The following is a 15332-nucleotide window of genomic DNA, read 5'->3' as shown; positions in this document are numbered from 1 at the left end:
CGAGCATATGGTGAGCAGTGAGCACAGGGGCACTGTTTCTGCCGTGTCGTGACAAAACGCTGTAACTTTGGCGAAGAAGTTTTGCGAAAATGAGCCTTAAAGTTTTCATCCGAAAATGTGATCTGTATCGTGTAGAAATAGTGTATCTTGACTTTGGAAACACGTGGTTACATGTAATGTTACGTAAATGCATGTTGTGTGATTAAATTTGGTGAAAATTGATTGGTTGACCATTATTGCCTAGTTACACTGGTTCTACACGATACAGATCACATTTTCGGATGAAAACATTAAGGCTCATTTTCGCAAAACTTCTTCGCCAAAGTTACAGCGTTTTGTCACGACACGGCAGGTTTGCAAACAAAATTAGGGACGCTAATGCAAGTGCGCCAACAGCATTTTTTCTTTTTTTGGTATCATCATGAGATTTACACATACGTTACAATTTGATTCTTTCCCAAATAAAAAAATAAAAAATAACCGTAGTGTAGTGATAAAAATGATAACGGCACTTCCGCGGGATCGAACCCGCTACCTTCAGCATACAGACTAGTTGCTTTAACCAACTGAGCTATTTGTTTTTTTTACGTGAACTGAGCCTGTTCCGGTAAAGGCGATATTTCATTACGATCGTCCTACCAATTCGTCCTTTTCCATAGATAATTTCCACTATTTGCTCTATCTTTATGTTAATACTTAGCATATATTCATATATTTGGAGTTTGCAGATAATGCATATAATAAGACATACTAGAAATATTCGTTAAAAGTTTAGTTTGTAGATTTAATCCACATTTCTCTCAATGACATAGATGTCGCTGCTTCGTGTTGAAATACAGAATTCCCTCGTGTTCTTGAAAATTTCCCACTTTAGCAGAGTTGGTAATTCTCAAGATTTCTGTCGATTTAATGTTTTTTGCTTCTAATTTCTTTATTTTAAGCTAATATCTAACACAAATATTAAAAACGGGTTTGTTATTAACCTGTCCTGCTGGGGAAACCTCCCGAAATTTCGAACATATAAAGAAAACGGAGATATTTTCAAAAAACTTCAAAATAAAGAGACGCGTCATTTATTTTGCTCATGGTAGTACTTTATTAATATTTCTCCATTCTCATAAAAATGAAACCATGCACTGAATGACTCTCAACCCTGTATATCAACGAAATACATAAAATAGGAATATATAATATAATGTATATGAAGTGTGAGTATTTTAATACATTTGTTTCCAATTTATTAAATACTTCAAAATAAGGTAATGAAATACGATCCAGAAATCGCACTAGTATAGATGCGTAATTTTAAAGTGAATGATGTGTGCAATTTTCTTAACAGACGATTTCGGTGCGATTCTGTTGAATGGCCTGGAAGCCTACTTGATTTCAGAACAGATGCACACCCACGGAGATCTACCGGGTTCGGATTCCTCCTTAAAAATTTTCCTTATTCAACATACATTTGTAAACTTTCTCAATAAAACTATACTTGCTTAAATGGGAAATGACTGATGTAGCATGAAAATTTAAGGCTGGTTTAAAGAGCAAGTTTTGCCGATAGATGTCACTACATTCCTCGTATCTCTTTTTTTTTTATCTTTCACTAAAATTCACGATTTCTCTTACAAATTCCACACTGCACATTTCAAATTTTTAGAGAAAGAACTTGATAACCTATCGAAGGCTACAATTCGTGCCGATTTTTTATTTAAAATTTTCTTCATTGTTGAAATAGCTTAATTGTTAAAATTGGATATCCAAATATTGGATTGTTGCAATATACTGTTACAACAATGAAGAAAGTTCTAAATAAAAAAAGGCACGGATTGTTGCCTTCGATATGTTATGAAGTTCCTTGTCTAAAAATTTGAAGTCTGTAGTTTGAAATTTGTAAGAGGAATTATGAATTTTCGTGGTGAAAGGAAAAAATACATAGAAGAGATACGAAGACTGTAGTAACATCTATCGGCAAAACTTGTCCCTTTAAACTAACCTTAATCTTACATTTCATCTGCACTTTTCTCAATAAAAACAATCTACTTCTGTTATTTTTTTTTCTGAAAATATAAGTGAAAGTATTTTACAATTATTTATTGTCTTTACGTGTGTCGAATATTACCCATTCATTACTGCATAGACGTAGTGACTTGTAGTATTAGAACACCCTCCAAAGCTTGGATCTCTCCCAACAAAAAATTCTGGGTGCACACCTGCTTCAGAATGATGAATTTCTCCCAATGAGAATATATATTTTTTTAAGTCTGTCAGAAACATTTAAAAGTTACCACACGAATCACATCAGAAAAGGCCAAAAAAATAAATTTGCAAAAGAATCAATTTGCATCTTCCAGGACTCTTGTCGACGTGAAAATTGTTTTCAGAAGTTCAATTAAGTTCAGTTATTCATTTAATTTATCTTGAAGCTTTTTGAGCGACTTCTAAATCACCTTTTTGTTATACAAACTTCAAAAGAAGTCCCACACTTTACTATATATTGTAAACATTGTTTAAAATATTGTATTACTCTTAGTTTGTTAATTAACCATTTTGTTAATTACAGGGTGACGTTGTGCAGGTTAAATATCTTCCAATCCAGGCAACATTTGAGTTAAAAAGCAAAGCCATGGACATTCTAGTTACGGTGAGTATTATAAAATGATATTGTGTTTAAAACAATGGAGTCATTTGGTCCTTGAGGAAGGGCAATTGCCCCTCCTGCTGAGTTCGAGATATTTTTACATTTTAATCAATAATATCATAGTATACTAATAAAAACATGAAACTTTACTGATAATGGAGAGTATAAACCCCGTCCCCTAAAGCAAAATGACGCTACTTGTTTAAAGGTTGTGTGTCATGAATTGAAAACTTTAGAGAACGTCCCACGTATATGTCCGTTAGGATAAAGGAGACGGATGATTACTGAAAGTCAGAAGTATACAAAGGCGGATTTTAGGGGGCAGATTGCATCCATGAGAATATTGGAGAACACAATTTTTCGTTGAAAAGGGTACAATCAAACTGGAGAACGTTGAATTTGTTAGGGGAGAAAAACATATATTTAGAAAGGACAGAATGGTAATTTTTTGGGGGGGAGGGAGTGTTAATCTTGGGAGAGAATGATAAACTTTAGGAGTTACACCCAAACACGTGGAGAGGATTGGTACTCCAGGTAAAAGTATTGATGGTATTAGAATCTTGGAAGGAATGGTAGAACCTGCTGAAAACTTATGGATCTTTAGATATTGTCTACCGCAAACTCACATGGCTTGGAATCGAACTAGATCTCCCTCGGACTACGCAATAAATTTAAATGAAGTGAGTATTTTTAATTTCAACATTGTACAAAACCAAAGATGTCAGACATTCAATATATCCGCAGTAAAAAAGTGAAAAACATAGTTCATTCTTGTCATTATCAGCTGTAGCATCATGTGATCTCCTAATAGGTAAACAGCCGGGATAGAATTTTCTTTAGCTACTGTAAAGCTACACACACTTTCTTCCCGACGAGCTTTAATATATATATATATATATATATATATATATATATATATATATATATATATATATATATATATATATATATATATATATATATATATAGATTAGGAAACCCCGAGAAAATCCATATACACAATGTTCGTCCACCACAAAGACCGCTTGGCGGTAGCTGGAATCAAATTAGGGACCTCGCGCATCAGAGGTGAGTGCTCTGCCACTGAGACAGGGCGAATCCTGTTATTAGAGCAGATGGCGTGAACAATGAAAAATGACCCATGACCCAACTCGTATGGCACATAATCCAGCAGCTAGGAAAGTCCTGTTGGGAGTTTGAGAGCCAGAAGGTTTGTTTGTTTTACCGAGATCTACTATCTTTAGTGTTTTTTAAAAAATTGGTCACATGTTCTGAATCATGGTCATTATTGCGCAATGGCCGCCATCTTGAATATTCCTTTCGTATTCACTACAGTTTTCTTAAATACATCTAGCTCAAGCTGTAATTGTCGCAAAGTTATCAGTTATACTTCGTTCGATTTACAATAGCATAGGCTTTTAGGTGACGTTATTCACTTGTCAGTAATACACACAATAGGGAAGTAAAGGAGGGAAATTTTGAAAATTTCACTCAAAATTTTCCCTTTTACCGATTTTTTTGCTATTGTTATATGGCAACGCTGGGTTCTAGGCGAGAAAGAAAAATTACATACATTTCCTGTAATGTGATAAATATAGGCTGAAAGTTTTGTCTTGATTGGTTCACTAGCAGAGGAGTAATAAAATATTTTGTATTTTATGATTTTGGTCGCTCTAACAATCTTTGGATTTAATGAAAGTACTTTTGTCACATAGAAAGACCTTCAGCTCAGACTGTAATTGCCGCAGAGATACAAATAATATCAAGATCTACTTTTAATGATATAGGCCTTTAGGTGGCTTGCCAGAAGTGCGTATGAGAAGGATCAAAAAAATGTGGAAAATACGCTTAAAAGTTTCTATTTTTCTCTGTAGCACAGTAAATACAAGGGGAAATTTTTTGGTGCGTAGGTTGGCAGCACTGTTGGAGTCTTACTATGACCAAAAGTCGAGGTTAACGTCGAAGCCGTCAATAAAGCGAAGATTAATGATTTAAAGGTAAGTGATTCAAGATTTTCTTCCTATGCTGCAGTTATGATGATGTACTATGCTGCAGTTATGATGATGTACTACGTCAAGATCAAATGCTAGCAAACAGGACTATTATTAGGGCTAAAGGACACCGTGTTCCCATACCTCCATCAATAAAACCCAACATTCCTGTTCGAGGTGCTATGGACAATTTCGACAGAGAAGAAGCTACATTTTCAGGAATGCATGGAACACACGACACAGTACTTGTCTTGTTTCAAGACCTTCATCTGAGTGATAAACTTAACGTCTCGTTAGAAGAACCTGATAGTCCAGAGAGATACCTGGGAACGTTTGGCATTGATGTCACTTCACGAACTCTCATTAAAGATATAGATGCCCAAAAATTATTGTACTACACAAAGCTAAAAACAAGGTGCAGTATCCTCAGTACTGTCGTTCCTAGCAATGTCCTAATTACAGCAAATGAAATAAAACAGCCAGGCAGAAATTTAGATTGCATATGGTTTCTTTCAAGATTTTTTAAAAAAATCCAAAGTACCTCAATTAGATTTCCCTCAGGAAGCTGAGATTCCCTCTAGAAACGTTTTTATGAGTGCACTATCTGAATATCCATCTCACAGGACCATTACAGGATATACTCCAATACTATCTATCCTGCAACTCAGTGTGACTCTATTTATACAACAATGTGTAATTTCCAAGATATCTTGCACCAGTTAAATGTCGAAGAGAGTTCACTGTGGTGTGACGAAGGCGTATATCATATAGCTAAAGAAATTCAGCTTCTTCAACCCGAAAAGTTTTCCAACATATTTCTTGGCCTTGGAGGATTTCTTCTTCATAAAGTCGTGCTTGCATGTATTGGTCTATACCTCAAGAGCAGTGGAGCTTTGGAAATTCTTGTTCAGACTGAAACCATGGGTCCACACACTGCTGAAAGCGCTTTAAAAGGAAACCACTATAGCAGGGGAGTTAGAGCAATAGGAATGCTTTGTGAAGTAATGGAAACACTGGAGTGGAAGGCGTTCATGGAACAGATTAACATAACTAAATACTCCGAATCGTTCTCAATAGTAAAACGCATACAGTTATCAGTGTATGAAGAACAAAGTTTATCTAAAGAAACTAAATGTGCTATCGAAAACCTGAGTGCCATCAGAATGGACTTTGAGAAATTTAGAGAAAGTGGAGCACAAAAAAGTGAAATGTTTGCTTATTGGGATCAGTTTGTCTCCACACTTGCTCCTCTTCTCCGAGACTTAATTCGAGCGGACAGAGAAAATAACTGGGACTTGCATGTGTGCAGCCTAAGAGAGTGTTTGCCACTTTTCTTCTCATTAGACAGAACAAATTATGCACGGTGGTGTACTCTATATTACCACGATTGCTTAAAACTAGAACAAGAACATCCTCTGATCTATAATGAGTTTAAGAACGGTCATTTCACAGTTCAACAGTAAAATAGATTTAGCAGCGTTGCATTGGATCAAGCACTAGAGCAACACTACAATAAGCCAGCCAAGGGATCTGGAGGCATAATCGGAGAAACCAGACGAAAAGAAGCCGTGAGAAAACACGATCTGATCAAACATGAGAAAGAAAATATAACATACTTTTTGAGACGGTTTTGTGGCCTTAATGAAGACGATGAATATGCTCTTCATCATGAGTTTTCGAAGTCTTTAACAATTCAAGAGCAGCAAAATATTTCAGAGATGATAACTCTTGTGCTTGAGAGAGGAAATCCCTTTTCGAAAGTTGATAGTTGTGGAATTTCTAACATTATAAATGGAACAAAAATTGATTAAGTAATAGCTGAGTACTTACTCTATACAAGGAAAAGGAGAACTAGCTACAAAAACTTCGTTCAAGAAAGGCTTATTGACAAATCCAAAGGTATTCTAGATCCCATACATAAACAATTTCCAAAGACAAAGAAACACATATATGCAACCGAGACGGCACTCCAAGAAACAAATAATGCTATTCGGTTCATAGAAATAGCATGTTCAAGAAATTTCGATATTGAGACAATACTAAAATACAAGCTTACATCTACATCGTATTATCTAACAGATGATGGGTTCTTAAAGAAAGCAGATAAAGCACAACTCAGGAAAGAAGTTGAAAAACACTTTTTGAATAAGAATGATGTAGTTAGTCATCTACCAACGCAGGAAACGAGAGCAGCAATGGTGATTGACTTTATGGTGTACGCGCGAAAAGTCTATGTCAAACGACTTATGTGTAAGACGTTCGGAGACTACTTTGACTATTTGGAAAATATTTTTAAAACTCTCCGAAGGTTGTTTGCGCACTGACATAGTGTTTGACTTGTATCAAGATAAAAGTATCAAAAACTGGGAGCGACTGAGGCAACAAAAAAAATGTTGATCCTAATGATGTGATTCCTACTAACCCAAATGCACTCCTTCCTGTCAACATGGATACTTTTTGGGCCTCAAGCCCGAACAAAGCACGTTTGCAAGAACTCTTCATTGAGTGGATTGTCGATCAAGCAAATTCTATAAAATCTTTGTATTTGGGAGGAGGTCACAAACATAACCCAAAGCTGTGCCTGAAATTGACCGAAGGATCTGTTAGTTTGGTACCAGATCTTTACTGTGAATGTGAGGAAGCTGATGATAGAATCATGAAACACATCCAACACATGGTCGAAACTGATTCCATTGAAAGAGTTATGATTGCCTCAGTAGATACAGACGTTATGATTTCCGCACTATATCATTTCAAAAAGAGTTATAAAAAATGTGGCCTGAAAGAACTGTGGGTTGTTAAAGACACGACCCACGACCATCTATGAGGTACATACCACTTCACAAAATGACGGAGAACATGGACGACACACTTTTATATGTTCTTCCTGCTGTTCACAGTTTAACTGGTTGCGATACCACAGGTAAGGTTGGGACAAAACTTATGGCACTTAAAACAGCAATGACATCAGGAACCCTGTTGAAAAATTTTGGGGTTGCTCCCTTGGATGAAGGAATGATACAAAATGCCGAGCTTTTTATCGCAAAAGTACTTGGTTCATCAAAAAAAAAAAAAAACTGTGATATGGTACGATTTGAACAATACCACAAAGCAAAAGCTATCAACTTTTCTCAACTATGTCCACCATCATCAACGATAGTCTTTCATATACAGCGTGCATATCTTCAGTGCTACATATGGATGACTGAGCTGGATGAAGCCCAACCACTGAATCCACTAGAGTACGGTTACATAGAAGAAGCAGGATATCTTAAGCCAATAATAACGATAGAGTGAAACAAATACCGTGTTGTCCTTCTGTAAATGTAAAGTGAAGAATATGTGTGTAAATGTGGGATGAAAGTGTTAGTTTATCAGACATTTGTGGACTGCTATGTAAGAAGAAGAATAAATTGCTGTTTGAAAATATCACTTGATATCAAATTTGGAACACATTTCTTAATTACGAAACATGAAATGTTACGATTTTTTTTTAATCTATGTCTTCACTTGTGAATTAAATATTGGGTATTAATGTTTAGTGAATTTCTAGTAGTTCCACTTCTATCTTTTAGTGTTTCCACATTATTAAAGGAAAATATTTCGTATGAATTTTATATTTATTTCCCTTATACTTCCTTGTCATAAGTTATAATGCCACATATGTTAGATTAATCCACACAATTTATTACTCTAATCAAACAAATTATAAAACGAAATATTATTTGTACCTCTGCGGCAATTACAGTCTGAGCTGGAGGTCTTTCTATGTGACGAAAGTACTTTCATTAAATCCAAAGATTGTATTTTATGATTTTGGTCGCTCTAACAAAATATTTTATTACTCCTCTGCTAGTGAACCAATCAAGACAAAACTTTCAGCATATATTTATCACATTACAGGAAATGTATGTAATTTTTCTTTCTCGCCTAGAACCCAGCGTTGCCATATAACAATAGCAAAAATCGGTAAAAGGAAAATTTTGAGGGAATTTTTCAAAATTTCCCTCCTTTACTTCCCTATTGTGTGTATTACTGACAAGTGAATAACGTCACCTAAAAGCCTATACTACTGCAAATCGAACGAGGTATAATTGATAACTTTGCGACAATTACAGCTTGAGCTAGATGTATTTAAGAAAACTGTAGTGAATACGAAAGGAATATTCAAGATGGCGGCCATTGCGCAATAATGACCATGATTCAGAACATGTGACCAATTTTTTAAAAAACACTAAAGATAGTAGAACTCGGTAAAACAAACAAACCTTCTGGCTCTCAAACTCCCAACAGGACTCTCCTAGCTGCTAGACTAACACCACGACATAAATCTTTTGATTATCGTTTTTCTCAATCGTTGTTCATGTAAGATTTTCGTTTGTTCGCTGTTTATTTATGATTAATGAAAGAACTGAATGGAGTGCTGTCAATTACACGTAACAAAATTTACATATATTCGAAAATCAAATGTATACCACACAATTTGTTTGTTCAGGATTTTTTACATTCGTTTATAATATAGATATAGAAAACAATGCGCAATGGCAACTTCATGTAGCGCAGGGTAAATGGTTTTCTAAAGTTTGAACATAATATGAATATCTGTCCTGGTAGAAGTAATATTCAATTGTGGAAAGTGTTGCCAACGGAATAAGCGATAATAGAACCATTACGGTCAAAAGGCAAGTCTGTAGTATCTGTTCAGAAGATAAAAATAAGGGCCTTTTGATGACTCGAGAACTTGTCGTGATTTCATGTGTAGTTGTTCACCTCTTGTGCATGGGGTCCCGGGTTCAAACCCTGCTCCCGCCAAGTGAACTTTATTATAGACAAACACCGTGTGCGTGGGTTTCCTCGGGGTTCTCCCGTTTCCTCCCACTTTCTTCATTCCACCATTTCACTCATTTCTCATAATCACCGTCTCCTTTAGCCTAACCGGCATAACCGTGGGACGTAAAACTCAGATTTTATTTCATTTTTTCATTTGTAGTTGGCAACACTTTGTAGTAGGCATTGGGTAACACTGTATGAAAGAGTAAATATCAATCCAAGGTTGCGACGTGTACTTTACTCAGAGAAATAGAGAGAGAGAGAGAGAGAGAGGAAACGGTGCACAATAAAGTTAGGTTTATGATGTTTAAGTTACGTATTCTCGAGAGTCGCAAATAATAGTCGAACAACTATCGTTGTTACGTCCGAACAAGCGCATAGCTAGGGTGTGGCCACAGGCCACGGGGGATATAGTCTCCTGCGATCACTTTCAGCCCTCTGAAACTTTCATTTGTTTGTTAGTTTGTTTACATAAATGGACGGTGAATTCAAGTTGGCACCCTCACCCTCCAAAAATTATCTCGGACGAGCATGCGCCCAAAGACAGACCAAGTACAATATGGTTTCAAGATCGCAGCAGAGATTGGTGTGCTTGATTATACAGGGTGTTTCAAAACAACACCGACCAACATTTGGGAGGTAATTCCTGGCACCAAGATAAGACAAAGAGTATAGACCAACCCGGGTGCACAAATGCTTCCTTTCGGAGTTATAGGCTACCGAAAACATGAAAAAAATATCTTTAAAGGTCAATAGCTCCAAAAGTATGGAACCTACCTTAGTCGGGTCAAGACTTCACTTAGGAACTAATACGAGCCCTATTGAAATATCCATGTTTCAGAATTCTAAGATACTCACAAAACAATTTTTATAGAGGTATTTGGTGAGTACTTCAAATTAAATGCCCGTACCCAAACTCCCTCTATAAAAATTGTTGCGTAAGTACATTAGGATTCTGAAACATGGATATTTGAATAGGCACATACTAGTTCCTAAGTGAAGTCTTGATCCGACTACGGTGGAGCCCTACACTTTTGGAGCTATGGGCCTTTAAAGTTCTTTTTTTTTTCGGCAGCCTCTAACTTCGAAAGGAAGCATTTGTGCACCCAGGTTTTTCTATAGTTTTTATCTTATCTTGACTACAGGAATCGCCTCCTAAACGTTGTCGGTGTTGTTTTGAAACACCCTGTATATTTTCAAAGAACTTTGTTAACTGCTTCAAAAGATTTCCTTTATAATGATGTAATTTGGATGTTTGATTATACAGTAGCAAATTGATTGTTATTTTATCAGTAATATTTGTGCCTCACAGCAAGTAAAAGATTACCTTTGGAAGTGAAAAATCACTAGAGATCTCAAAGCCATTTTCTCGGCCAACGACGATATGTTTTCCCTCTTGTACGATTCTGGAGCCTCCATTGTATGTTGGTGGATTATTTCTTTAATTTAATCAGTTTTCGTGACCTCATTACGATTTCCAAGTATTTGGACTTGGTAACATTGACAAAACAGTGAGTTCCGTAAAGCAAATACGCCTCTTGATGTACGACTCTGAAAATACATATCTCCGGAAATTCATCCAACATTTCATTTTTTATCATTTGTTAATGGATTAAATGATCTATGGAACTAATTACAGCAAGGAAGATAATAATACTGCCTATATCCTGATTCCATGTAGAACTTTTGCTTCAGAACTACAGAAAGAATAAAAATCTTTCTTCTCTATCATAATGGGTTTCTAATCCTTTTTTCGTGTCTTTTATATTTTCTTTTCCTCGTGGGATTTCGTTATATGTTGTAAGACATCTTCCATTTTGTAAATGGGTTTCTTTTATATTCTTTAGCCCCTCACTTCACCTGCTGTTTTTTAATAGTCTTCAGTGAATCAATACAGAACAACTTTCAATTTTTATTCTTTTCTTTATTTTCTAGGGTATTTTCTTTTTACCTAACAAATTTAGAAGCTAGCAAAGAAGAATTGTCCATTCTTTCAAAAGTCATTCTCTCTTTATCAACAACGTCAAACCCACGAGTTTCTTTCTGACGTGTATAAGTTTCAGCGACATGCTTCTCTTATGTAACGTTTCTTATCATTTGAGGATTTTTATTTTTCTTGACACAACAAAAGTAGCTTATAACTGGTATTGAGTCTGTATTGTAGGTAATTTTAGACAGCGTAAGGAATCGTCGATCAATATATTAAGACTAGTGGTGGGCACAAAAACCGGTTTTCCGGTTTTCGGTTTTTCACCGAAACCGGTTTCGGTTTTTTACCTGGTCCGGTTTCGGTTTTCTTCAAAACCGATTCCAGTTTTTTTCCAAAATTTGTTCTATTTCTGCCCAGAATGGTGTTTCGTTGTTCTCAGGAAACCGAATCCATTTCCACAGAGTTTTATGTGTTTTCGAAAAGTTTTCACCGAAACCGGTTTTGGTGAAAAACCGAACCGGTTTTGGAGAAAACCGAAATGTCGGTTTTTCGGGTTTCGGTTTTTAGAGAAACCGGCTTTCGGTTTTTATAAAAACCGGTTCCACATAGAAAATGCCAAAATTCAACACTGATGTTAAAGATCAAGTTTTAGTAGGAGATCCTGCTTGGTTACATGGTTAGTTTGCGCTTTTCAATGCGAGATACACGGTTTGCATTCCTGGAGGGAGCTCATGTGGTTCGATCCCAAACGTTAAACTGTGGGTTCACGTCTCATTTAGCCTGGGTGCTGAAAGGGACGCTAGAATCTAATCCAATCCAAGGGGGCACGGTGGCTAAGTGGTCTGGGGTCCCGGATTCGACTCCCGGTGGGAGAGCCTTTGGAATTTTAACTGTCGTGGATATGTATGTGTTCGTGTCCCTGTCGCATTTGATAAAGGTTAAAGAAACCTTGTATACAAGGAAACTCGGGTTGTTCAGGAAACTGAGGTATGATAAGTTGATCTTTTTTACACAAATATAAATGGTAGAGCATTTACCTTTGGTATGTAGGGTCTTTGGTTCGATTCCCGACCAAGTAAGTTTCTGATGGACAACATTGTTTCCGTGGATTTTCTCGTGGTACTTCCGTTTTCTCTCACGTTCTCATTCCACTAATTCTTTCATCATAGTTCATTTGCTTTAATCATCTTCTTCCTTAGCCTAACGGGCATAAACGCGGGACTTTAAACTAAAAGATTTCTTTTTATTTTCTAATCCAACCAAATAACGAAGTGTTAGGACTCATCGTAGCTGCTTAATTGATGACATTGCTCCTCTTCAAAATAAATGGTTCAGCGCAATGCGAGTGACACATCATACTGATAAATTACCATAAAGGTTAAAAGAAGAAAACAATGCGTAATTGGTAAGGGTATTCTTGGCATGCAGTCACGCCTTTGTCATCTTTCACCCAACAATTGGATTGCATGAGAAAAGCAGTTTGGAGTATGCGATGCAAAGAACTCGTGAACTGCAGGTGTACCGCTTGGTTATCAAGAAAGTTCTTCCCTTCATGTAAATGATCGAGAAGACGAAAGAGATGGTGATAAGTGGAATGATGTCAGAGAGGTGTTGGCGTGCATTGCTCAGCAACAAGAGGACACTGTCTCCGATTACCACTGATGGATGTTTCTTGGGAGATTTTGGCTGGATTTCATGGAGTTCAACATTGTAACACTTTGCATCAATGATTTCGTTTCGACACGATGAATCAACTTTCACGATAATCCACTATGCAAGCAAAATCTTTTGTGGGTGGTAGAGCGGTTTGAAAACCATCTTGGACTTGGATCACAATTCAATCGCTGTTCTGACAGTTTGTTATTGTCGTAGAATATATTTTCTTCTTCTCCTTCTTTTTAACAGAAGTGGCAATCCAACGCAGGAAATCTTCCTGGTTATTCCGTACATTCAGAGAACCGTACATTTCCAGAAGGCGATCCTTGTTGATTGGTATCAACTCATGCAATATCTTGAGTCCAACTTTTCCCCTTTACTGAATGCCTAGCTCGCTTGAAATTTCACGTACACTTTTATGAGGTCCGTTTCTATGGTATTTGTGAGCAGCTTATCAGGACATGCTGTTGGTCGGCGGGCGCGAGGCTTATTTTGTAATGTTGCGCCACCGGAATGAATTTTCACAAACCAACGACGAATAGCTCGTTCCTCCACCAGTTGACCCAAATGTATTTTTTTTTTTAAGTTTATAATCCCAGAATTATACCTCGAGGCTAAGGGAGACGATGATGATGATAATGAAACAAGTATGGGGATACCGCAGTGGCGGATCCAGGATATGATCAAGGGAGGGGCTAAACTATAGTTTGCCGCTTTATCCAGTGTAAAGCCGAGTTGAAGCCCATTTTATCCAGTGTATACCTTAGCGTCAAGGGGGGGCTATAGCCCCTATAGCCCCCCCTTGGATCCGCTCCTGGGGATACATATATGGTATTTGTCCCGGACAAAGCTCACTTGACGTGAGTTGGAATCGAACCATGGACCTTACGCACCAGAGACAATCGCTCTACCACTGAGCTACCACGGCCCCTCAAACACATTGTTGTTTATCGTTGCTATATGTGCATAATATCTTAGTTTCAATTCACAAAGGAAAATCCCTTGTAATTATATATTCTACTAGCAGCGTTCACCCCGCTTCGCTGCGGTCACCCCGGAACGCAATAAACTTTGTTACTTAGATAATTTTTACTTTTTCGCTTTCAAGTGATATGATAAAAACCATAGAAGATTGCAGTAAATGTTAACATTATATCGCCTGTCATTTATGTTAACCCGCCCCGCTTCGCTGCGGTCACCCCGGAACGCAATAAACTTTGTTACTTAGATAATTTTTACTTTTTCGCTTTCAAGTGATCTATCATAGTAGATTGCAGTAAATGTTAACATTATATCGCCTGTCATTTATGTTAACCCGCCGAGTGACACGGTCATGCGGGTTGCATATAAATACGTTTATTTTTACCTATGATGAACTAACAAAGGATTTGTACGTTATGGACACTTGAATGGTCAATTATCTCAAGACACTGGTAATTAAAAATTAAAGTGATATGATAAAAACCATCTAGGGTCCAAATCCTAATAACCCCCCAAAAATAAAAGAAATTGGTTCAGCCGTATTAGCGTGATGAGGGAACAAAGGATTTGTGCGTTCTCTTTTATATATATAGATATGGTGCATTTTCACACAACTCCGTTCAACAATACATTGCAATTTGATTGACTGGACACTCCAGACTGTTTTCGGAATATCTACGGAGTACGTGATATCGTATACGTGTCCTTAGTTCACCCATCTGTTGCATTACTAACTCTAAGAGTGATTTCCCACCAGACGTAAAACCATACATTTCAATTGCATGAATCCATTAGTAAACTAGGAGTACCAAATCCATTAGTAGATTTTACGTGTTCCACATATTTTGCATACACAATCCTGAAATTATTTTGATTGAACTGTGATAGTGTTCGCGTTAAAACAAATATACTTAAAGCAGGAAGAACTATTTTGGGCTTAGTTGTACAGTGAAACCTGTCTATTTTGACCACAATCAGTTCCATTGAAAAGCGGCCAATTTAGACAGGTGGCCAACTTACAGAAAATAAGTTTGATTGGTGTATTTTTAGAATAGGATTTCTAGTATTACTTGATTGTAAAATTTTAATAAGCAATGACACTACAGCTACTTTTAAATAATGTATATAGAGTAACCATAACTAGTATCATAGGACACTTAATCATAAGATGCGTAATCATAACAAACACACACACACACCGAAATCCAAAATCGCTCTTTTGCTGTCTGTAGAGTAAGAAACTTTAATCTGAACTGATTAAAGAGTGACAAATATTTTATGGTGATTCATTAGACGTATTTCTTGT

General features: G+C 36.7%; 1 protein-coding gene across 1 annotated transcript in view; it reads left to right on the top strand.

Moving 5' to 3' along the window:
- Nucleotides 1–15332, top strand: part of LOC145693547 (retinal guanylyl cyclase 2) — a 980145-nt gene that overhangs the window by 877684 nt on the left and 87129 nt on the right. Inside the window, exon 11 of the mRNA XM_081769634.1 lies at nucleotides 2561–2641. Coding sequence (XP_081625760.1) covers nucleotides 2561–2641 — 81 coding nt within the window. The remainder of the gene's footprint in view (nucleotides 1–2560; nucleotides 2642–15332) is intronic.

Source organism: Thermobia domestica, chromosome 8 (assembly GCF_964235325.1).
Source record: "Thermobia domestica chromosome 8, izTheDome1.hap1.1, whole genome shotgun sequence".
NCBI classification, from domain to species: Eukaryota; Metazoa; Arthropoda; class Insecta; order Zygentoma; family Lepismatidae; genus Thermobia; species Thermobia domestica.
This window is presented reverse-complemented; position numbering and strand designations above follow the sequence as displayed.